This window comes from Manis pentadactyla, chromosome 2 (assembly GCF_030020395.1).
Source record: "Manis pentadactyla isolate mManPen7 chromosome 2, mManPen7.hap1, whole genome shotgun sequence".
NCBI classification, from domain to species: Eukaryota; Metazoa; Chordata; class Mammalia; order Pholidota; family Manidae; genus Manis; species Manis pentadactyla.
In genome coordinates this window covers 78,911,192-78,937,632 of record NC_080020.1, presented here as the reverse complement: position 1 = coordinate 78,937,632, position 26,441 = coordinate 78,911,192, and the positions used below count along the sequence as shown (strand labels likewise).

Genomic DNA, 26,441 nt, shown 5'->3' with positions numbered 1-26,441 from the left:
GTTACAGAAACTAATGGTCAACAAAAAGTCCCCAAAAAGTTTAATAGGTTCTAACAGAATGGAAATTAATTTCTTCTTTTTCTTCTTTGCTTAAAGGATTCATGACTTTTCCAGATTGAGGGTGGGATGGAACTATTGTCACATAGGCTTTTAGGCACTCCATTGACTTTTCAGTCTTTTTCTTTTTTACTGAAGTGTAGTTGATACACAATCTTATATTGGTTTCAAGTGTACAACACAGTGGTTCAATACTGTATTATTAGATCTTCACCCTCACTAGTGCAGTTACTATCTGTCAAAATAGGACGATTTTACAGAATCTTTGGCTATATTCTCCATGCTGTACTACCATCCTATGACCAACGTATATTATGTTTGAGAATTTTTGTGCCATTTTATCCCCCTCACCCTCTCTGGTCCCTAACCTTTCCCCATGGTAAACACCAGTCTCAGTGCCTGTGAATCTACTGTTGTTTTGTTTGTTTTGTTTTGTTTTGTTTTGAGATTCCACAAATAAGTGAAATTATATGGTATTTGTCTTTCTCCACCTGGCTTATTTCACTTAGCATAATACCCTCTAGGTCCATCCATGTTGTCGCAAGTGGCAGTATTCTTTTTTTATGGCTGAGTAATTTCCATTGTGTATATGTACCACATCTTTATCCATTCATTTATTGGTGGACACGTTGGTTGCTTCCATATCTTGCCTATTGTAAATAATATGGCAGTAAACATCGGGGTGCATATCTTTTCGAATAAGGGATTTTGTTTTCTTAAGGTAAATTCCTGGAAGTGGGATTACTGGGTCAAATGGTATTTCTATTTTTAGTATTTTGAGGAACTTCCATAATGCTTTCTATAGAAGTTGCATCAATTTACATTCCCACTGAAAGTGTAGGAGGGTTCACTTTTCTCCACATCTTGCCAATACGTGTTACATGTTTCTTAGATGGTGGCACTCTAACTGGTGTGAGGTGCTATCTCATTGTGGTTTTGATTTGCATTTCCGTGTTGGTTAGCAATGTGAAGCATCTTTTCATGTGCTTGTTGGGCATCTGAATTTCTTTGGAAAAATGTCTGTTCAGGTCCTCCGCCCATTTTTTGATTGGGTTCTTTGTTTTTTGGGTGTTGAGGCATATGAGTTCTTTATATATTTTGGGTGTTAATCCCTTATCAAATAAATCATTTACAAATATATTCTCCCATACTGTAGGTTGCCTTTTCGTTCTGCCGATGGTGTCCTTTGCTGTAAAGAAGCTTTTTAGTTTGTTGTAGTACCACTTGTCTATTTCTGGTTTTGTTTCCCTTGCCTGAGGAGATGTGTCCAGGAAAAAATTACTCATGCTTATATTCAAAGGATTTTTGCCTGTGTTTTCTTCTAAGAGTTTTATGCTTTCATGTCTTACCTTCAGGACTTTGATCCATTTTGAGTTTACTTTTGTGTTTGGAGTTAGACAATAATCCAGTTACATTCTCTTGCATGTAGCTGTCCAGTTTTCCCAATGCCAGTCATTGAAGAGACTGTCTTTTCACCACTGTATATTCATGACTCCTCTATCATATATTAATTGGCCATGTATGTGTGGGCTTATATCTGGGCTCTCTATTCTGTTTCATTGGTCTATGGGTCTGTTCTTGTGCCAGTACCAAATTGTCTTGATTGCTGTGGCACTGTAGTAGAGCTTGAAGTCAGGGAATGTAATCCCCCCAGCTTTGTTATTCTTTCTCAGAATTGTTTTGGCTTACTGGGGTCTTTTGTGGTTCCATATGAATTTTAGAATTATTTGTTCTAGTTCATTGAAGAATACTGTGGGTTTTTGATAGGGATTGCATTGTATATGTAAATTGCTTTGGGCAGAATGGCCATTTTGGCAATATTAGTTCTTCCTATCTATGAGTGTGGGATAGATTTCCATTTATTGGTGTCTTTAATTTCTCTCATGAGTGTCTTGTAGTTTTCAGAATATAGGTCTTTCATCTCCTTGGTTAGGTTTATTCTTAGGTATTTTCTTCTTTTTGATGAAATTGTAAATGGAGTTCCTTTTCTAATTTCTCTTTCTGCTAGTTCGTTGTCAGTATATAGGAATGTAATAGATTACTTTGCTGAATTCAGTTATTTTAATAGTTTTTTGGTGTAATCTTTAGGGTTTTCTGTATATAATATGTCACTTGTAAATAATGACTATATAACTTCTTCCTTACCATTTGGATGCCTTTTATCTATTTATCTTGTCTGATTGCTGTGGCTGGGACCTCTAGTACTATGTTGAATAAGAGTGGCAAGAGTGGCAATCCTTGTCTTGTTTCTGATTTTTGTGGTGAAGCTTTTAGCTTTTCACCATTGAGTATGATGTTAGCTGTGGGTTTGTTATATATGGCCTTTATTGTGTTGAGGTACATATTCTTTATACCCATTTTGTTGAGAGTTTTATCATGAATGGATGTTGAACTTTGTTAAATGCTTTTTTCTGTTGAGATGATCATACGATTTTATCTTTCTTTTTGTTAATGTGATGTATGAAACTGAAATATTCCCTCCTCTAATACTTTTTAGAGTACTTTAAGAAGAATCAGTATTAGCTCTTCTGTAAATGTTTGGTAGAATTCAGCTGTGAAGTCATCTGGTTATGAGCTTTTGTTTTTTTGGGAGTTCTTTGATTACCAGTTCAGTTTTGTTACTGTTAATTGGTCTGTTCAGATTTTCTGTTTCTTCCTGGGTCAATAGACTTTTCAGTCTTAAACCTGTGACTTTTGAGGTCATCCCAGATACTGACATCCAGCCACTAGAACATGAAAGAGCATAGAGGATATGGTTTTGGTTTTTATGGGCCAGTTCTCACAGTGGCAAATATCACTTCTGTTCACATCTCATTGGCTAGAAGTCATTCTTATGGCCTCCCTTAACTGCAAGGGAGGTTAACAAATGTTTATCAGTGACAAAGAAGAAATATTTAGTGAATCTAGGAATCTGTTGTCAGGTATGGCTATTTTTAATTTACCTTTGTATTGTTTTAACTGTAGGGTCCTTTTTTTAACATTAAATAAATTAACTTATTTAGATTCTGAACAGGCAATACGTTCACATAGTTTCAGACTTTCAAAATGTGAAAAGATACACAGTATATGTTTGCCTCTCATTACTGCCCTACATTTGCCAGTTCCTATTGGATAATTGTGGTTTTTGTTTTCTTGTGTATGCTTCCAGAGACTTTTTGCTTTAAAAAGAAAATAAACAAATATGGATATATATCACCCCCTCCCTTTTTACATAGATGAGGACATAATAAACAGAGTACTTTGTACTTTGCTTGTTTCCCTTGATGATATAAAATAGTTATTTTAAATTTTGTATCATTCACTCTCTATGACAAGACATTGTTCCCATGTTCAAGGAGTTTCTAATGTAATTTGGCCAAGGTATAATATCCCAGTGAAAAGGAGATGCTGGTAGTTAAAGTTTTTAAATATTTTCCTGTTACTGACTGTATATTTCAATACCCTGATTAGAGCAAGTGAAGAATCTTCCGTATTTCAAATTAGAGTTTTAGAAAAATGCTTAGGAGAATTAAGCATGCTAACTTTATTTCTGGCATATAAATCACATACATAATTAAAATTAAGAAAATTGAAAATTGTTGGGGTTAGGAAATAGGTCCTTGGCTGTTGACTGCATTTTTGTGTTATTTCCTAAAGCACCAAGTACATTTTAGTTACAATTAATTCTCTGAAATTAATTAAATGATTTTATTTTGGTAAACCCATACATTTGGAGTATTAATGGTTATATTTCTTAATCATAGCCCTGGCCAAAATAACAAAGTAATCGAATATTGTGTATTTCTTCCACTTAACATTTAATTTACATTAACAAAAATAAATGCCATTTTTAACTGCTTGGAACTTCTTGAAATTAACCACATTAGAAGGTTTTATTTATTCTTTGTGGTTTCCCATGTTCCATGACTCTGACACCCCAGTGCTTGCCCGTTATGACTCTGATTTTATTCAGCCCAGTGAGATACAATACTGATCATAAGTGGGAAGGAGGAGTGCTAGGTGGTACACAACTGAGAGCTGTGATTAGCTGGTGTTCACCCCATGCCTGTTTGCCTGTGCTGTGTGACTGTGAGAGCACAAAGAGACACTGTTGCTGCCAAGAAAAAAGTGACCTTGAAGGCCTCTTATCCAATTGTCTGCCCTGTCTGTTATTGCATATGGGTTAACTAGCATCTCTTGGGATGTATATATATCCAGGGACCTTTAGCAGGTCTCTGCTTTGATCTGTAGTATCAGGGCCTCTAGTGGAATCTAGACTGACACAAATGACCAGCAGTAAATGGCAACTTTCACTTGGGTTGAGGAAGAGAAATACAGAAGAGAATGAGGAGGGAAAGATATGTATCTTTTCCAGCTTTACCTTTCTCTGTGCCTTTGTTGATGGGAATTTTCAGAATACGTCCCCTCAAATGCTGTGAGAAGACTTCATTTTCTATGGTTTTAATGTCATAGAAGTACTGCCCTATATGAAATAACTAGATATACTGTGTAAAGTATAACAAACATCCTTTTAGGAAATAGCTGAGCTTGTTATAAAAATAAGAGGAAAAACTGAGGGAATAAAAGGAAAAAGGAGCTAGAAATGGCAGTGAGTTGACTCTGATGACCTCAGTCCTTTGCAGATGTTGGTAATCCAAAGGATTGGGTTTTAGAAAGACTTGTGGGAAACAGGAGTCAAGACTTTGTGTCTCTTTACATTAGGTAGTCCATAGTAATGTGAGACACGGAAAGGATCAGAATCTTACTAAAGAGAGGGGAAAAATAAATTTGTCTGTTTTGGCCTAGTCTCATCAAAGGGAAAGGTTTCCAAGAATTCTTAGCCACTGGCCCACCCTCACTCAGATTTGCTATTCCAATTTGTACTATTTGTGTGGTCTGGCAATTTCAAAGATGTAAAATTATAAAGAAAAAAAAGGCCCCATTGTACTTCAGGGCTCCTAGCAGAAGCAAGTGCAAATCCTCCCTGAAGAGATACTCTCAGTCTAGGTCTACTGTGAGCTCATGAATCATAATTGCAAAAGACACTGGGAAACACGTAGTCATCAGTGAGTCAGGAGAAATCATAAACAGCAGAATTAGAATCCCAACACATTCAGATAATGGGATTTTAAAGATAAATATCAAACCACTGAGGTAAAAGAAATATAAAAGAGAATGAAAAACACGAGCATATAGCAAAATGCCATCAAAACAGATAAGGTTGACTTTTTTTCTAGTAAGGTATCATTGATATACAATCTTATGAAGGTTTCACATGAGCAACATTGTGATTACTACATTCACCCATATTATCAATTCCTCCCCACCCCATTGCAGTCACTGCCTATCAGCATAGTAAGATGCTATAGAGTCACTACTTGTCTTCTCTGTGCTATACTTCCTTGCACATGACCCTGCTATATTATGTGTATTAATCATAATGCCCTTTAATCCCCTTCTCTCTCCCCCTCCCCATACACCCTTCCAACCCACTTCCCTTTGGTAACTGCTAGTCCCTTCTTGGAGTCTGTGAGTCTGCTGCTGTTTTGTTCCTTCAGTTTTGCTTTGTTGTTATACTCCACAAATGAAGGAAATTATTTGGTACTTGTCTTTCTCTGTCTGACTTATTTCACTGAGCATAATACCCTCTAGCTCCATCCACATTGTTGCAAATGGTAGGATTTGTTTTTTTTCTTATGGCTGAATAATATTCCATTGGGTATATGTACCACATCTTCTTTATCCATTCATCTACTGATGGACACCTATGTTGATTCCATTTCTTGGCTATTGTAAATAGTGCTGAGATAAACAGGGGTACATGTCTTTTTTGAATCAGGGATCTTGTTTACTTTGGGTAAATTCTGAGGAGTGGAATTCCTGGAACAAATGGTATTTTTATTTTTAGTTTTTTCAAGAACCTCCATATTTCTTTCCACAATGGTTGAACTAATTTACATCCCCACTCACAGTGTAGGAGGGTTCCCCTTTCTCCGCATCCTCACCAGCATTTGTTGTTCCTTCTCTTTTGGATGTTGGCCATCCTAACTGGTGTGAGGTGATATCTCACTGTGGTTTTAATTTGCATTTCCCTGATGATCAGCAAGTGGAACATCTTTTCATATGCCTGTTGGCCATCCGAATTTCTTCTTTGGAGAAGTGCCTGTTGACATCCTCCACCTCTATTTTAATAGGGATATTGGCTTTTTGGGTGTTGAAGCATGTGACTTCCTTATATGTTTTGGATGTTAACCCCTTATCAGATATGTCATTTATGAATATATGTTCCCCCCATACTGTAGAATGCCTTTTAGGTCTACTGATGATATCCTTTGCTGTACAGAAGCTTTTTAGTTTGATGTAGCCCCATTTATTCATTTTTGCTTTTGGTTGTTCCCTTGCCCGAGGAGATGTATTGGGCCAGAAGTTGATTATGTTTATATTCAAGAGATTTTTGCCTGTTTTCTTTTAAGAGTATAATGGTTTCATGACTTATATTCAGATCTTTGATCCATTTGAGTTTACTTTTGTGAATGGAGTTAGACAATAATCCAGTTTCATTCTCATGCATGTAGCTGTCCAGTTTTGCCAACATCAGTTGTTGAAGAGGCTGTCATTTCTCCACTGTATATCCATGGCACCTTTATTGTATTTTAATTGACCATATATGACTGGGATTATATCTTGGCTTTGTATTCTGTTCCATTGATCTATGGGTCTGTTCTTGTGCCAGTACCAGATTGTCTTGATTACTGTGGCTTTGTAGTAGAGCTTGAAGTTGGGGAATGTAATCCCTCCAGCTTTATTCTTCCTTCTCAGGATTGCTTTGGCTATTCAGGGTCTTTTGTGGTTCCATATGGATTTTAGAACTATTTGTTCTAGTTTGTTGAAGAATGCCATTGGTATTTTGATAGGGATTGCATTGAATCTATAGATTGCTTTAGGCAGGATGGTCTTATATTAATTCTTCCTATCCATGAGCATGGGATGTATTTACATTTATTGGTGTCTTCTTTAATTTCTCTCATGAGTGTCTTGTAGTTTTCAGGGTATACATCTTTCATATCCTTGGCTAGGTTTATTCCTAGGTATTTTATTCTTTTTGATGCAATTTTAAATGATATTGTTTTCCTTATTTCTCTTTCTGTTAGTTCATTGTTAGTATATAGGAATGCAACAGATTTCTGTGTATTAATTTTGTATCTTGTAACCTTGCTGAATTCAGTTATTAGGTCTAGAAGTTTTTGGGTGGATTCTTTAGGGTTTTTATGTACAATATCATGTCATCTGCAAACAGTGACAGTTTAACTTCTTCTTTACCAATCTGGATGCCTTTTATTTCTTTGTGTCATCTGATTGCTGTGGGTAGAATCTCCAGTAGTATTTTGAGTAAAAGTTGGGAGAGTGAGCATGAGCATCCTTGCCTTGTTCCCAATCTTAGAGGAAAAGATTTCAGCTTTTCACTGTTAAGTGTGATAGTGCTTGTGGGTTTGTCATATATGGCCTTTATTATGTTGTGGTACTTGCCCTCTATACCCATTTTGTTGAGAGTTTTTGTCATGAATGGATGTTGAATTTTGTTAAATACTTTTTCAACATGTATTGAAATGAACATGTGATTTTGTCCTTGTTTTTGTTGATGTTGTGTATGATGTTGATGGATTTTCGAATGTTGTACCATCCTTGCATCCCTGAGATGAATCCCACTTGATCATGGTGTATAATCTTCTTCATATAGTTTTGAATTTGGTTTGCTAATATTTTGTTGAGTATTTTTGCATCTATGTTCATCAGGGATATTGGTCTGTAATTTTCTTTTTTGGTGGGGTCTGCTTGGTTTTGGTATTAGAGTGATGCTGCCCTCATAGAATGTATTCCCTCTTCTATTTTTCAAAAACTCTAAGAAGGATGGGTATTAGGTCTTCTCTAAATATTTGATAAAATTGAGCTGTGAAGCCATCTGGTCCAGGGTTTTTCTTAGGTAGTTTTTTGATTGCCAATTCAATTTCATTGCTGGTTATTGGTCTATTCAGATTTTCCATTTCTTTCTGGGTCTGCCTTGGCATGTTGTATTTTTCTAGAAAGTTATTTATTTCTTCTGGGTTATCCAATTTGTTAGCATATAATTTTTCATAGTATTCTCTAATAATTCTTTGTATTTCTGTGTTGTCCATAGTTATTTTTTTCTTTCTTATTTCCGATTCTGCTTATATGTGTAGACTCTTTTTTCTTGAGAAGTCTTGCCTGGGGTTTATCTGTTTTGTTTATTTTCTTGTTGAACCTGCTCCAGGTGTCATTGAGTCTTTCTGTTGTTTTATTTTGAATTTTATTTATTTCTGCTCTATTTTTTATTATGTCCCTCCTTCTACTGACTTTGGGCCTCATTTGTCCTTTTTTTTCCTAGTTTCATTAATTGTGAGTTTAGGCTGTTCACTTGGGGTAGCTCTTCTTTCTTGAGGTAAACCTGTGTTGCAATGTACTTCCCTCTTAGACTGGCCTTTGCTGTATCCCACAACTTTTCGGGTGTTGATTTGTTTTCATTTATTTCCATATATATTTCTTGATCTCTGTTTTTATTTAGTCATTGATCCATTGGTTATTTAGGAGCATGTTGTTAAGTCTCCATGTGTTTGTGGGTGTTTTTATTTTCTTTGCATAATTTATTTCTACTTTCATACCTTTGTGGTCCAAGCAGCTGGTTGGTACAATTTTAGTCCTTCTGAATTTACTGAGGCTCTTTTTGTGGCCTAGTATATGATCTATTCTTGAAAATGTTCAATGTGCACTTGAGAAGAATGTGTATCCTGCTGCTTTTCGATGGAATGTTCTGTAGATGTCTGTTAGGTCCATGTGTTTTAATGTGTTGTTCAGTTCCTCTGTCTCCTTACTTATTTTCTGTCTGGTTGATCTGTCCTTTAGGGTGAATGGTGTGTTGAAGTCTCCTAAACTGAATGCTTTCTGTTTCCCCCTTTAATTCTTTTAGTATTTATTCCTCCTATGTTGGGTGCATAGGTGTTTATAATGGTTATATACTCTTGTTGGACTGACCCCTTTATCATTATGTAATGTTACTATTTGTCTCATTACTTTCTTTGTTCTGAAGTCTATTTTGTCTGATACAAGCAGTTTTGACTGCAACACCTGCTTTTTTCTCCCTATTAGTTGCATGAAATATCTTTTTCCATTCCTTCAGTTTTAGTCTGTGTATGTCTTTGGGTTTGAAGTGAGTCTCTTGTAGGCAGCATATAGGCGAGTCTTACTTTTTTATCCATTCTGTAACTCTATGTCTTTTGATTGGTGCATTCAGTCCATTTACATTTAGGGTGATTATCAATAGATATGTACTTATTGCCATTGTAGGCTTTAGATTCATGGTTACCAAGATTCAAGGGCATTTTCTTTACTAACAGTTTAACTTAACTCGCATAGTATGGTATTTCAAACACAGGTTAAAGGTTCTTTTTTTTCCCGTCCCTTCTTTTTCTTCCTCATCCACTCTTTATATGTTAGGCATCATATTCTCTACTCTTTGTGTATCCCTTGACTGATTTTGTGGGTAGTTGATTTAATTTTCCATATGCTTAGTAATTAATTGGTTTACTTCCTTTACAGTGGTTTTATTTTCTCTGGTGACAGCTATTTAGCCTTAAGAGCACTTCCATCTAGAATATCCCTCCAAAAAGACTGTAGAGATGGTTTGTGGGAGGTAAATTCTTTCAACTTTTGCTTATGTGGAAATTGTTTACTCTGTCTTTCAAATTTAAATAATAATCTTGCTGGGTAGAGTATTCTTGGTTTGAGGTTCTTCTGTTTCATTGCATTAAATATGTCATGCCACTCCCTTCTGGCCTGTAAGGTTTCTACTGAGAAGTCTGATGAGAGCGTGATGGGTTTTCCTTTTTATGTGGTCTTTTTTCTCCCTCTGGCTGCTTTTTTTTAAAAATTAATTTTTGTTTTATTCTGGTATCATTAATCTACAATTACGTGAGGAACATTATGTTTACTAGACACCCCCCATCACCAAGTCCCCCCTACATACCCCATTACAGTCTCTGTCCATCAGTGTAGTAAGATGCTGTAGACTCACTACTTGTCTTCTCTGTGTTGTACAGACCTCCCCGTGCCCCGCCTCATTATACATGCTAATCATAATGCCCCCTTTCTTCCCCCTCCAATCCCTCCCTTCCCACCTATCCTCCCCTGTCCCTTTCCCTTTGGTAACTCTTAGTCCATTCTTGGTTTCTGTGATTCTGCTGCTGTTTTGTTCCTTCAGTTTTTCCTTTGTTCTTATATTCCACAGATGAGTGAAATCATTTGATACTTGTCTTTTTCCACCTGGCTTATTTCACTGAGCATAATATCCTCTAGCTCCATCCATGTTGTTGCAAATGGTAGGATTTGTTTTCTTCTTATGGCTGAATAATATTCCATTATTTATATGTACCACATCTTCTTTATCCATTCATCTACTGATGGACACTTAGGTTGCTTCCATTTCTTGGCTATTGTGAATAGTGCTGCAATAAACATATGGGTGGATATTTATTTTTCAAACTGGGCTGCTGCATTCTTAGGGTAAATTCCTAGAAGTGGAATTCTGGGTCAAATGGTATTTCTATTTTGAGCTTTTTGAGGAATCTCCATACTGCTTTCCAAAGTGGTTGAACTAATTTGCATTCCCACCAGCAGTGTAGGAGGGTTCCCCTTTCTCCACAACCTTGCCAACATTTGTTGTTGTTTGTCTTTTGGATGGTGGCGATCCTTACTGGTGTGAGGTGATATCTCATTGTGGTTTTAATTTGCATGTCTCTGATGACTAGTGATGTGGAGCATCTTTTCATGTGTCTGTTGGCTATCTGAATTTCTTCTTTGGAGAAGTGTATGTTCAGCTCCTCTGACCATTTTTTAATTGGCTTATTTGCTTTTTGTTTGTTAAGATGCATGGGCTCTTTATATATTTTGGATGTCAACCCTTTATCGGATCTGTCATTTATGAATATATTCTCCCATATTGTAGGATGTCTTTTTGTTCTATTTGTGGTGTCCTTTGCCATACAGAAGCTTTTCAGCTTGATATAGTCCCACTTGTTCATTTTTGCTTCTGTTTCCCTTGCCCAGGTAGATATGTGCATGAAAAAGTCTCTCATGTTTATGTCCAAGAGATTTTTGCCTGTGTTTTTTTCTAAGAGTTTTATGGTTTCATGACTGATATTCAGGTGTTTAATCCATTTCAAATTTACTTTTGTGTATAGGGTTAGACAATAATCCAGTTTCATTCTCCTACATGTAGCTGTCCGGTTTTGCCAACACCAGCTGTTGAAAAGGCTTTTATTTCTCCATTGTATGTCCATGGCTCCTTTATCGTATATTAATTGACCATATATGTTTGGGTTAATATCTGCATTCTGTATCCTGTTCCACTGGTCTGTGGGTCTGTTCTTGTGCCAGTACCAAATTTTCTTGATTACTGTGGCTTTGTAGGAGAGCTTGAAGTTGGGAAGTGAGATCCCCCCTGCTTTATTCTTCCTTCTCAGGATTGCTTTGGCTATTCAGGTTCTTTTGTGTTTCCATGTAAATTTTAAGACTATTTGTTCCAGTTCATTGAATAATGCTGTTGGTATTTTAATAGGGATTGCATTGAATCTGTAGATTGCTTTGGGCAGGATGGCCATTTTTACAATATTAATTCTTTCTATCCAAGAGCATGAGATGAATTTCCATTTGTTATTGTCCTCTTTAATTTCTCTTAAGAGTGTCTTGTAGTTTTCAGGGTATAGGTCTTTCACTTCCTTGGTTAGGTTTATTCCTAGGTATTTTATTCTTTTTGATGCAATTGTGAAAGGAATTTTTTCCTGATTTCTCTTTCTGCCAGTTCATCATTAGTGTATAGGAAAGCAACACATTTCTGTGTATTAATTTTGTATCCTGCAACTTTGCTGAATTAAGATATCTGTTCTAGTAGTTTTAGAGTGGAGTCTTCAGGGTATTTTATATACAATATCATGTCGTCTGCAAATAGTGACAGGTTGACTTCTTCTTTACCAATCCTGATGCCTTGTATTTCTTTGTTTTGTCTGATTGCCATGGCTAGGACCTCCAGAACTATGTTGAATATCAGTGGGGAGAGTGGGTATCCCTGTCCTGTTCCCGATCTTAGAGGAAAGGCTTTCAGCTTTTCACTGTTAAGTATGATATTGGTTGTGTGTTTGTCATATATGGCCTTTATTATGTTGAGGTACTTGCCCTCTATACCCATTTTGCTGAGAGTTTTTATCATGAATGGATGTTGAATTTTGTCGAATGCTTTTTCATCATCTGTGGAGATGATCATGTGGTTTTTGTCCTTTTTGTTGATATGGTGGATGATGTTGATGGATTTTCGAATGTTGTACCATCCTTACAACCCTTTAGATTAATCTGACTTGATCACGGTGTATGATCTTCTTGATGTATTTTTGAATTTGGTTTGCTAATGTTTTGTTGAGTATTTTTGCATCTATATTCATCAGGAATATTGGTCTGTAATTTTCTTTTTTTTGTGGTGTCTTTGCCTGGTTTTGGTATTAGAGTGATGCTGGCTTCACACTAGAGTGATGCTGGGGATACTTTGAGAGTATTCCCACCTCTTCTGTTTTTTGGAAAACTTTAAGGAGAATGGGTATTATGTCTTCTCTATATGTCTGATAAAATTCAGTGGTAAATACATCTGGCCCAGAGGTTTTGTTCTTGGGTAGTTTTTGGATTACCGACTCAATTTTGTTGCTGGTAATTGGTCTGTTTAGATTTTCCGTTTCTTACTTGATCTGTCTTTGAAGGTTGTATTTTTCTAGGAAGTTGTCCATTTCTTCTAGGTTTTCCAGTTTTTTTACCATATAGAGTCTCATAGTATTCTCTAAGATTCTTTGTATTTCTGTGGGGTACGTCATGATTTTTCCTTTCTCATTTCTGATTCTGTTTATGTGTGTTGACTTTCTTTTTCTCTTCATAAGTCTGTCTAGGAGCTTATCTATTTTGTTTATTTTCTCAAAGAACCAGCTCTTGGTTTCATTGATTTTTTTCTATTGTTTTATTGTTCTCAATTTTATTTATTTCTTCTCTGATCTTTATTATGTCCCTCCTTCTGCTTACTCTGGGTCTCATTTGTTCTTCGTTTTGCAATCTCAATAATTGTGACTTTGGACTATTCATTTGGGATTGTTCTTCCTTCTTTAAATAGGCCTGGATTGCTATATACTTTCCTCTTAAAACTGCCTTTGCTACATCCCACAGAAGTTGGGGCTTTGTGCTGTTGTTGTCATTTGTCTCCATATATTGCTTGATCTCTATTTTAGTTTGGTCATTGGTCTATTGATTATTTAGGGGCATGTTGTTAAGCCTCCATGTGTTTGTGAGCCTTTTTGTTTTCTTTGTACAATTTATTTCTAGTTTTATACCTTTGTGATCTGAGAAGTTCGTTGGTAGAATTTCATTCTTTTTGAATTTACTGAGGCTCTTTTTTTGGCCTAGTATGTGGTCTATTCTGGAAAATGTTCCATGTACACTTGAGAAGAATGTGTATCCTGCTGCTTCTGGGTGTAGAGTTCTGTAGGTGTCTATTAGGTCTATATGTTCTAGTGTGTTGTTCAGTGCCTCTGTGTCCTTACTTATTTTCTGTCTGGTGGATCTATCCTTTGAAGTGAATGGTGTGTTGAAGTCTCCTAGAACGAATGCATTGCATTCTATTTCCTCCTTTAATTCTGTTAGTATTTTTTTCACGTATGTTGGTGCTCCTGTGTTGGATGCATATATATTTAGAATGGTTATATCCTCTTGTTGGGTTGACCCCTCTATCATTATTTAGTGTCCTTCTTTATCTCTTGTTACTTTCTTTGTTTTGAAGTCTATTTTGTCTGACACAAGTACTGCAACACCTGCTTTTTTCTCCCTGTTGTTTGCCTGAAATATCTTTTTCCATCCCTTGACTTTTAGTCTGTGTGTGTCTTTGGGTTTGAGGTGAGTCTCTTGTAAGCAGCATATAGATGCGTCTTGCTTTTTTATCCATTCTATTACTCTGTGTCTTTTGATTGGTGTATTCAGCCCATTTACATTTAGAGGGATTATTGAAAGATATGTACTTACTGCCATTGCAGTCTTTAGATTTGTGGTTACCAAAGGTTCTAGGGTAGCTTCTTTACTATCTAATCATCTAACTTAACTCGCTTATTAAGCTATTATAAACACAGTCTGATGATTCTTTATTTCTCTCCTTTCTTATTCCTCCTCCTACATTCTTTGTATGTTAGGTGTTTTAATCTGTACTCTTTTGTGTTTCCTTTGACTGGTTTTGTGCATAGTTGGTTTTATTTCTTGCTTTTAGTTAGTATTTGGTTGACCTTCTTTCTTTGGTGTGATTTTATTTTCTCTGTTGACATCTATTTGGCCTTAGGAGTGATTCTATCTCGAGCAGCCCCTTTAAAATATCCTGTAGAGGCCATTTGTGGGAGGCAAATTCCCTCAACTTTTGCTTGTCTGGGAATTGTTTAATCCCTCCTTCATATTTAAATGATAATTATGTTGGATATAGTATTCTTGGTTCAATATTTGCTTGGTGTTGTTCTGCTTGGGTCCGTTGTGTTGGGATATCTGTGGGCTCCCTTGGTCTGAGAGACTATTTCCTCCCCCAGTTTGGGGAAGTTTTCAGACATTTTCCATCCCTTTTTCTCTCTCTTCTTCTTCTGGTACCCCTATAATGCTAATATTGTTCCATTTGGATTGGTCACACAGTTCTCTTAATAGTCTTTCATTCCTGGAGATTCTTTTTTCTCTCTCTGCCTCAGCTTCTCTGTGTTCCTTTTCTCTGATCTCTATTCTGTTAATGGCCTCTTTCATCTCATCCAGTCTGCTCTTAAATTGTTCCAGAGATTGTTTTATTTCTGCATTCTCCCTCCCGACTTGATCCTTTAGCTCTTGCATATTTCTCTGCTGGTTCATCAGCATGGTTATGACCTTTATTTTGAATTCTTTTTCAGGAAGATTGGTTAAATCTATCTTACCCGGTCCTTTCTCAGGTGTTGTTTGGGTGATTCTGGACTCGATCAAATTCTTCTGCCTTTTCGTGCCTGTAGAGGTAGTTGTAGGCAGGTAGCTTGTGTGTTAGCTGGGAGGACAAAGTCCCTTCCTTCTTGCTGGTAGCCTTGCCCTCCTTTAGCTGCCTGTGCTGGTTACCCGCACCCCAGAGCAGGCTCCAGATTAATTTCCTGAGCTGCGCCAGGCTGGGAAGCCCAGAGCCCTGCGGTGAGAGGCAGGCGCGCCGGTGTGCTCTCCTGCGAGAACAGCACCCCTTTACCCACTGCACCGGGCAGCTGCTCACCATCGGCGGCCTGAGTGTGGCCCAGGTGGTTGCATGCCGGGAGGAGGCTCTGATCGGCTCCTGCGGGTATGGCTGCTCTCAGGCTGCTTGGCCGGGGCCATGTGGGAAGGGGAATGAATGGCAGGCTGTTTATCACTGTATGGGGTTTCAGAGCTGCGTTGCTACCCAGGGGGTTAGAGTGCCTGATGTTCCCCAGGATTCCCAGCTGCTGGGCTGAGTGTGCTGGGATGATTCCGTCCAGCTGTGAAGCCCCTGTCCCTTTAAGACTTTCAAAATGCACTCGCTTTTCTTTTGTCCTGGGGGAGTCGGCTGCGGGGACCCACTGACAGATTTTACTTTTCCGTTTCCCTGATATCCAGCACACCATGCAATGTGTGTCTGCTTTCCCGGTGTGGGTCACTAGGGCTGGTTATTTAGCAGTCCTGGGCTTCCACTCCCTCCCCTCTCCGACTCCTCTTCTCCCACCGGGGAGCTTGGGTAGGGGGAGCTCTTGGGTCCTGCCAGGCCGCAGCTTGTATCTTACCCTGTTCGGGAGGTGCCGAGTTCTTGCAGGTGTAGATGTAGCCTGGCTTTTGTACTGTATCCTCTGGTCTCTCTGTTAGGTGTAGTTTTATTTGTTGTATTTTCAAAAATATATATGGTTTTGGGAGGAGATTTCTGCTGCCCTACTCACACCGCCATCTTCTCCTCTAGTCTCTTTCTGCTTTTAATAATCTGTCCTTGTCTTTTATATTTGCTGTTTTAATTATTATATGTCTTGTTATTGTCATCCTTGGGTCTCTAGTGTTGGGAAGTCTGTGAACTCTCATGGCCTGAGAGACTGTTACCTTCCCCAGATTGGCGACATTTTCAGCAATGATTTCCTCAAAGAGACTCTCTATCTGTTTTTCTCTCTCTTCTTCTGGTATCCCTATAATGCAAATGTTCCATTTGTATTGTTGCCGAGTTGTCTTATTATTCTTTCATTCCTAGAGATCCTTTTTTTTCTCTGTGGCTCAGCTTCTTTGTATTCGTGTTTTCTAATTTCTGTTTCATTTATAATCTTCTCTACCTTATCTAATCTTCTTTTAAATCCCTGCATTGTGTGTTTCTTTTCAGATAATGTATTTTTCAAAGTTTCTATCTCTTTTTGAAGTCCTTCCTGATATCCTGTATTTTTCTGTAGCTCTGTGAGCATGTTTATGATTTTTATTTTGAAATATTAATCAAGAAGATTGGTGGTTTCAGTTTCATTTAGCCTTCTTTCTGCTGTTTTAGCGATTGTGGTTTGTACAAGATTTTTTTTGCCATTTCATATTTCTAATGATTATTATGGAATAATAACTTTGTGTAGGTGGCATCCTCTAGTGCCCAGAAGCTGTACTCTCTGGAGCTTTCCAGCACTTGCAGCTATGGCTGGGGTGAATGGCACTGGTGCCTGCTGAGAGGAAAGAGCTCTTTCCTGCTTCGCGGCTGCAGTGCCTTCCTCCACTGCCAGGACCAGTGGGCCAAGCATGCAGGGAGGTGCCTCTGCATTACACCCTTGTAGCTGCCATAGGTGCCCTCTGGCTGTTCTGGCATGATGGCGGGGACAGCAGGTTTGCAAACTGCTGCTGGCTGGGAGGAAGAAGTGGCAGGCTGTGTATCATAGTGGGGGAACTTGGTGCTGTATTGCCAGCCAGGAGGATGGAGTGCCTGAAGCTCCTGAAAGTTCCCAATTTGCTGGGCTGAGTGTGCTCTGACGATTTTGTCCACCTGTCCTTTCTCCTGAGCAGCGAGCTCTGTGTAATCCTTGCCCCTTTGCAGCCCTCTCGCTGTTGCGAAGTCCTTCAAAGTGCCAGCCTTTCTTTTGTCCTGGAGCAGCCAGTTGTGGGTATCAATTCTCCATAAGCGGCTGGAATCTCAGTCTCTGTGGTATTTCACCTGTCTTTGCTTTCCAGCCCCACTTATCACCCAAGCACCATGTAATGTGGGTTTGTGCTCCTAGAGCTGATCTCCAGAGGTGGGTGTTTAGCAGTCTTGGGCTTCTACTCCCTCTGCAGTGTTTTTTTTCCCTCTTGCCTATGAGCTGGGGTTGGGGGAGGGCTTGAGTCCTAACAGATCATCGTTTTGCTACATTATCCTTTTCTATGGGTCTTCTCTTTTCCCCAGATGTTGGCTGTCTGTTGCAGCCTTCTTTCTGGTTAGTCTTTCAAGATTAGTTGTATTTGCTATATTTTCATGTTATATGTGGTTTTAGGAGGAGGTTTCTGTGTCACTTCTCACTCCACCATCTTTTTCTGGGATTGCTGAGATAAGACTGATTTTTAAAAAGAACCACATACAACTTTCAGAAACGGTGAGTGGGTTAAAGAAGAATAGTTCTAGTAAGTACAATACAAGGTAATATCTGAAGAAATTACCTAGAGTGTAACACAGAGAGACAATGTGGTGAAATATTAAAGATTGAAAGACAAGTGGAGTATTAGGTGATTTAACATAATCCTCATCATATTTCCAGAAGAAGAAAATTAGAGTAGGGAGAGAAACAGTATTCAAAGAGATAATAAAGGATGGAGAGTTTCTCAGATTTCATGAAAGGTGCTAATCCTTAGGTTTCGAAAGCACAGTGAATTCAAAGGACATTTGAAAACAGAAAAGAAATCAACATTTTGCTAAGTCAAGTGATAGTATATGATCCTAAAATCAGAGATAAAAAGCTTTCGAAGAGCCAGAGAGTGAAGGATTATTACCTGTAAAGCAATGAAAATTATATAACTGATTTGATTTTTAATTTTCCCACCTTTTCTTTACTTCATTTGCTTTCTTTTGGATTTATTGATTATTTTTTATCATTCACTACCACCCGTCCCCTGACCAAAGCTTGGGAGTTTGCGTGTCTGTTCTTCTTTTCTTTTTTTTCTATTGGTTTTTATTCATGTGGTTTCTTTTATATGCTTGACTATCTTTGTGTTTTGGTTAGATTATTTGGAAATTTACTTTTAATAATAATGTGAGGGTCAGTATGAAGATGCCTTCTCTTAGAGAGGACAGGTGTTTGCTTCTGCCAGGTTCTTGGTGACTCTACCAATCTGGGACCATCTTAATTCAGGTTCCATGTTTGATATGTTTTAGTCCATTCAAATGATGCTAACGTGCAGTGCAAGTTCACTCTAACTATGAGAACAGTACAGTTTTACACATATTTCTTCTGGCATATTTCTTCAGTGTGCAAGTGGGTTTGATTGCTGGGTTATTTCTCCGGGTTCTTACTTTATTTTAGTTTTTGATATAGTAGTTCTTTAATGCTTTTCTGAGCATGCTTTTATATTTCCTTCAGTTCTTTAACTTGTCCTCAGTGGGAGAGATGGTCTGAAAGTACCTATTCTTGTCATTAGCAAAAGCAGAAGTCATATCATGTTCTTTTCAAAAGTTCAGGTATGTGGGCTAAACTAATAATGGAGGATAGTTGTTGGAAACTTTTTCTATTTAATATTCTAAAAAGGGTGAATTGTTGTCTGTTGTTAAAATGGTGCCTCATTAGAACACAAGTAATACAAATCTTTTAAAGCTTGTTGAGTGATTTACAATTTGCAACATGGTACATATTAAGAATAACTCTTAAAATGTAATTTCATAAATAACATAAAACCTTTCTTTCATGATCTGTGGATATTTGTGGATAATTCAAGTGTATCTTATTACCCAAGTAATTCTTCCTTCCTCTTCCCTCCATTATCTAGTCTATTACAACTCCTGTTAATTTTACCTTCTTGATATCTCTTAAAACTACGTGCTTTTTCTATTCCTCCATCCTCTACCCAAGTTAAGATCATCAATGTCACTCCCCTGCATTACTGAAACAGCCTCCTAATCAGTCTTCCCACCATTGTGAAATGGGGAGTGGGGTAAAGAAGAAGAGTTGTAGTAACTGAAATACAAGTTAATGTCTGAAAAAATTACCTAGAGTGTAGCGCAGAGAAACAATGCGATAAAAGACATTTATCTCTCAAACATTAGCCTCTGGCTCCCATTGTTGTTAGGATAAAGTCAAAGCTCATGTGTGACCTGTGTAACTCCCATGATCAGGTCCCTGTTTATCTTTCTAGCTCCTACTGTGATGCTTTTACACTTTCACTTTTCATCTTCCTGTACATCTTCTACTACTTCTACATTTGGTTCTTTGTAAGCATCTAGTAATTTGTTCATTGAAAGAATGGGTGAATGAATGGTGTATGTGAAAGGTAAACCTAGGTAGATCTAAGTAACCATAGGCCCTCTTATGTTTCTATTAGAAAGCTGTTTAGATAGTTGGTTTAGCTATATTGCCTGACCAATGTGTTAATGTCTGAATTTTATTTACTCATTTTATATCATCTGTCTTTAGAGCAGATCTTACAACAAAAAATCAGGACAAACAGTGAAAAAACAGCCTCCCCAGCAGCTGGTATTTTAGCTTTTCCCCTGCCATATAACCTTGTGTTAGAATTATAGAGGCCTCTCCACAAATAGCAACCAGCAGGTACAGACTCCATCACATGTCTTTACAATAGCAATAGCTCTAGGTCAAGTACTATGTTTCTGAGTGACAGCCACACAAAATAGATAATAGCATCATCTCCCAGTTCATCTTCAAATGTGAAGGACTCCAGTGACACCCACATTTAGTCCTTGGGTCTTTAATGGTAAAGAAGAATCTTTGTCATCCGCAGGACCTCAAGTCCATTGTTTTTTGTCACATGGGGTGAAATGACTCAGGTACCTTCTTTTTCTTTGTTTAGAATGTACCATGTGGTAAGATCAAGTGTAGAATACTGCAAGCCATTAACTTTATTATCATTTAGTTGACAGTGCTACATCCTATTTTGTTGACTGTCATAATCACTGACTCTCTCATTGATTGCACCAAAATTGTTCTCTGTTCTGGTGGCCTGACATGTTTTATTACAGTTATTTGGAAAGTCTTGTTACTGCTGTTAGTTAAAGAACAGTTCTAAGGTATGCAAACTCTTTTATTTTAGTAAAGTGATTAAAGTCATTTTTATTTGTTTGCATTTTTATCTGCATGTAGGAGATGTGAAGTTACAGCTGCCCCAGTGAAGAGAAATTTGTGGTAAACAGTCCCATACACCCTCTCACCTTCTTCCTGCCTGTGTTTGGTATCTGTAATTGGTTGTAGCATTCTTTCCCAATGCAACCTACTAACCAATCTCAACACAGCACTTCAAGTCAACACTACCAGTCAGATTTAGCACTTGAGACAAGCTTTCCTTGTGTAATCCTTCCTTGTTCACTTTGCCCAAGATGCTTTTTTATATATTTGTGCCTTAAGGGTTGTCTACACGTATTTCCAACCTTATATTTTGTGTGCAGTTTCTCCATTCCTCACGCTGTTCTTTGTGGTGTCTACCAAACAGTTTGTAGAAGCAAAGAAAGACCATGGTAACAGTTAATGTGTATTGAATAGTTAGAATGTACCAGGTTTGTGCTAGTGCTTAACATGTATTATTTCACCAAATTATTGTAACAGTTCAAGAGTTAGAGATCATTACTATTCTCATTTGATAGATTAGGAAACTAGGGAAAAACTAAATAACTGGTAAATAGTAGATCATGGATTTCAACTGAAGTCACTTGCCTTCTACAATCCAAATTTTTACCCTCTGAGCACTACTGCCTCCCCTAAAAATGAAGGCTGGGTTAAAACCAAAATGACTTATAATGAACATACTTTTGCCTGTGTTGTCATTAGGCTAAAATAAAAACCTTTGTATGTTTCCCAGATTACAACCTAATTTAACACAACTGTTTCAGTCTTTTTCTAAGAAATTTATAGTTTTATGTCTATTTAAAAAAAAATCTTCTGACTTTGTGATGTGATCCATATTTTTATTAACCTATTTTGCTTTTATCTTTCTGTATCTCAGACAACCTGTATAATTTTTGAGAGAGTAGCTTTCTTTGTAGGCTGTTTTATATGCTCACAGATGGCATTATTTTATCTTTCCTCATACCATCTGTAGCATCAACTTAGTCTATTCCAATTGATGTGATCTTCCACTTGTGCAGGAGTGCATTATTTAATAAAAATTTATATTTGTGTAGCATTTCTGGCAAATGTTAGGGTAAAACATTGATTTATTTTATTATAATCCTATGCCAAAAAAAAATTTAATTTTTTATTTTTTCCATCTCTTTTTGATTTCTTTTTTGTAGTCATTGAACTGAATTGAATTGAATACAACAACTCCTTGTTGAGCACACATTTTGATCCCAGAACTGTGGGACTAAAGAAATGATCCCTATTCTCACTGGGTAGAGGAGGAGACAGTGAAGAAGTAAATACAATGATTATTTCCACTATGGAAAGAAAATAGAGGGTAGTAAGGAAAAGGATGGCAAAGGATTAAATCTGGTCTAGTGAGTCTAGAAGGCTCTTTCAGAAGAAAGGTAAATAGGAGTTTGCCAAACAAAGTAGTGCTGAAAGACAGTAGGAAGGAGGAAAAGAGTCTCCAAAGCAGAGTGAGCAGCAAATGAGGAAGCCCTGGTGTCAGAGACCTTGGAAGTGACCAAGATACGGGTACAAGTTCTGTCTGACTGAAACTTAGAGTGAGAGGAAGAGAGTGACAGGTGATCTGAGGTGAGACTGAGAGGTAAGCAGGGGTCAGTTATCTTGCAGGTCAGCTAAGGATTTGAATCTAAGCTTAAGAGCCAGTCATTGATGCTCTTAAAGCAGAGATATGACATGAACAGATGTGGCTTCTAGGAAGACAACTCAGGCTACAGTGTGGAGAATGGTCTGGGAAAAGGAACAGAAATGGATGTAGGGAGGAAAGTTTGGAGACTGTTTTAGTAGTCTTTGTGAGAAAATCATTAGACTTAGACTAAGGTAATTGCAGTAGAGATGGAGAGAAGTGGATGGATTTAAGAAGCCACTCCACTGAGAATGGAGGAACCAGTCTGTGTGTCCACAAAGTTCTGGCGTGTTCTACTGCATCATGCTAAACCAAATGCTTCTTCTACATAGCAGAGCATGAGCCAGCAGAAGTTGGAAAAAAAACTGAGACCTAAAGTTACTACTTGTTTCATGAACACATGTGACCTCACAGGGGAGTTTTAAGGATAATAAAGATAAAAAGCACTTAAGTCCTCTAGACAGAATTCTTGTGTAAGGTTTACCTTTCTCATTGATGTGTGTGGTATCAACAGAACTTTGATAGACAAATGTGTCTTCAGTCACTGATGTCTCTCTCTCTTCCCAAATGTTAATTCATTCTTTATTTGCTTGTTTCACTTGAAAAACATTTACTGAGAGCCCATTATCCAGTAGATATGTTTATCTATCTCAGTCTTTAATAGCACATATAGCCATTATACATAGTGCAGGCCTCTGATGTTTATAGGTACGAGGTGGGCTGCATCCCATTTAGGACACATTTAGTCAGTCAGGTTTTAAGTTGACAGAGCCTCACCATTTCTTCCCAAGTTGTCCATCACTTAGGGTGTAGCCACTGATAGTCCTGCAACCCTGGCCTCCTGCCAGTCTCCTAATGTCATATCCTATGCAGTTTCTGTTGCTCCCAGTCTTTGCTTAGGCTCAGCATGCCCAACCCTGCTTCAAACAGTTGGTCAGTTCAACCAACACCACCAGGTCTTCTGTAAGAACAGTTGGTTAACAGAATGAGTTGGTTTTTGATTGAAATGATCAGTCATTTCAATCAGGGTAGAAAATTCAGTTGCCCATTGTGGACCTACTCTATTAGCCAAGGAAAGGCAAGCAGTTGCAGCAAATAGATCCTCAGTTTCAGTGGTTTAAATACAATGCAAGTTTATTTCTTGCTAATTTAAAGTGCAATTGGTAGAAGATGTGGGAGTGGAGAGTCTGCTCTACTCACAGACTAAGGCTGGTGGAGTCAACAGGTGGTTTGGTTTACAAGATTTCCCCGGGCTCAACATCCAGTTGGCAGTGGGGAAAAAGGTAATGTGAGCTCACACAGCAGGGGAGGTTTATGGGCTAGGACTAGAAGTGACTTAATCATTCCTAAGCACATTTCCCTGCTTAGAACTTGAGTACCGGGGCCATACCTACAGTGGAGGCTGGAAATGTAGTCTGTGTGTTTGCCCAGGAGGAAAGGAAATCCTAATGAGCCAGGCTTTGCCCCATCTAGCTAATGACTTTCCTTGTATTACCTAGTCTTTGATTCAAATGATAAGGGGAAGGGATGGGCCAGAGATATGGGGGAGGAGTCTCTGTGCTTTTCAAAGAGGCTGTGGTCACAGTGGCATTAGAGCGAGAAATATCTTCATTCTGAATTCTTAATATACCTGATAATTGCTTTATTCTGTTCTCACAGGGAAATAAATGCTCGACTTGATGCTGTATCCGAAGTTCTCCATTCAGAATCCAGTGTGTTTGGTCAGATAGATAATCATCTACATAAACTGCCTGACATAGAGAGAGGACTCTGTAGCATTTATCACAAAAAAGTGAGTGTAATGAAATCAAATCTGTTAAACTGATTATGTTCTTCAACATCAGAACACCAGACATCAGGGCACAGGAAAACATCTCAGAGCTTTGTTCTTATTTTATGCAGATACCATGAGAGAACAGGAGAGAACCCTAGAAAGCTTAGTTGCACAAATTGAGGTTATTCCAATGTTTGCATTGCAAAAAGTAAAGTTGCTCACTTCTGTTAACTACAGCAACACATAGAGGCCATTCTTTTTATAAGATAGAATATTCTCATGTTTCATCCTCAAAGTGTGGATGATTGTAAAACTAGAAAATTTACTTAGTCTAGCTAATTTTAAAAAGATACATTATTTATCTTGACCTCAGAACAATGTCTTATTTGGCATAACCAAAGAAAAAAATCACTTGAGCTTTATAGTTTAAGTCATAATAATAATGAGAGGTTTTCCACACTTAGGAAAATAATTTGTTTTATCTTCACAATATGCCTAAAATTAAAAAAATTATGTATCAATTAGTTACATTTATAACTGTTAATCAAATTTTGTAGTGTTTTACTGAATGCAGAAGTCATTCACATGCATTAGACCCTTTGTTGCTTGTAAAAACTTTATAAAAAATGTTAGAGATTGAGAAGATACTATGTTTATCCCCTTCTTACTGATGGGAAATTTATATACTGATGTCTGTTTAAAATGCTGCACTAGCTTGCATTACCTTGGCTTAAGATGATGCTGAGAAGAGGGTTGGTAACTTGTTAATAAATGAGAATTAGTATTTAAACCAGGGTACATGACTGGGTTTTAGTGGCTCACTTTTGGACATTAGGATTTTTGATGTCGTTTTGGCTACCATCACATTTTTTCCCCTGCATAAGCAAATTTTATTTTTTACTCAAATCTAAATCCTTGCCAATTTAATAATTTTATTGTAGAACAATTTTTATATGCCCCAATTTTAGTTGTGACCAATATTTTATTAGTCTTCACTTGTTTTTTGGCCTTTTCCCTAAGTTTTACTAGGATGGTAAGTACTACTTCTATGAATATTTGAATACATAAAGAGGACTTATGTAGCTGTTCCATATGCTTCAGCTAAAATTTGAAAATAAAGAATAAACTAGAATCAGGAAATACCTAGGAAAAATCCCTAGGAAAAAAAATGCATGAGTTGGTTATGGGGCCAGTGGTCTATTGTACCATCTCTTGGTGCACTGTGTCATTTTGCTGGCAGTAGCAGAGGCTGTCCTCAATGTTGAAAGTTTTAGGATTAACTTTTCTGAGGTTACAGAGAATGGATGTCAAACCATTTGTTATTTTGTATCCTTGGCTCAGATCTGCAAGCACCTTGTCTTCAGTACCTAAAAGTATTCACTGACAGATTTTAGAGATTTCTGTTTTTCTCAAGAGAAAATAGGAGCAAAGCTGAAAAAATTATCAATTACTAATCGAAAGAGCTGAATCAGAGTATCCATGACATCAAGATGGCATGTTTTATCTTGTTGCCTCTTCTTAAACTTTACTCTGATGTTTGCATTTCATAGGGTTGTTGTATGTAGGAAAGTTTTAAAACTCTGGTAAACTAGAATATAATTTTTTAAAATTCAATTATAATTGACATATATTAGTTTTAGGTATACCACATAATGATTCCATATTTGTATATATTCGGAAATGATCACCACAGTATGTCTAGTTAACACCCTTCACCACACGTAGTTATGAAGTGTATTTTTTCTTGTGATGAGAACTTTTGAGATCTCACTTTCAAATATACAATCAGTTTATTAACTATAGTCCCCATGTTATACATTACCTCTCCAGGGCTTACTTAATTTATAACTGGTCAGTTTGTACCTTTTGACAACCTTCACCCGTTTCAACCCCCAGCCACCCGCCCCATGACCCCTTCTAACAACCACCAATCTGTTCCTTGTATCAAGGAGTTTGGTTTTTTGTTGTTGTTGTTGTGTTCAGATTTCACAAAAAAGTGAGATCATATGGTATAGAATCTAGTTCGTTTCAGAAGTAACCAAAATGTAGAACAAGAGTGACTTTTATTTTAGAGTTTCAAAGTATACTGAAGGAACTTCATGACTCATTCAGAAGCTGTTTTAATGTTTACACTCAAGAATTTGCCTGAAAATTGATTTGAAATATGAAGATTAAAAATGATTTTGTAACAAACCAACTTTAGGAAGTGTGAACTCTTTAAACCAAATTTTTATAGATTAGTTAGCTGGCTCCTGGAACACACCATCAAATACATGTCTGTTCTTTATCATTAGATTACTGTAAATAAGCTTCTGCTGTATATACCAAATGGTGAGTGATATCCTGGGTACAGACTGTGCAAATTATGTGAAATTCATAAAACAGTAAGGAAAAGAACACTGCTTGGTTGTTATGGAAGTGGTGAAGTGGTGAGCCTATGCCTTATGGTCGTGTGGAAAGTGCCGTGGAATAAGCACACCTGGGTATTTTCATGATGATAATAAAGGATACCAATTGGGCTGACCCTGAAATAAAATAAACATTTCTTTCTTTTGATACTAAGTTTCTAAGCCAAATCTTACAAATAGTGCTAGTCATTGGAATCATACTAACTTTGCTCATAACTATT

General features: G+C 37.4%; 1 protein-coding gene across 1 annotated transcript in view; it reads left to right on the top strand.

Annotated features, from left to right (window-relative positions):
* MSH3 (mutS homolog 3) overlaps positions 1–26,441 on the top strand; it is a 212,774-nt gene that overhangs the window by 101,068 nt on the left and 85,265 nt on the right. The window contains 1 exon segment of the mRNA XM_057493875.1: positions 23,698–23,830. Within this exon segment, the coding sequence (XP_057349858.1) occupies positions 23,698–23,830 (133 nt within the window).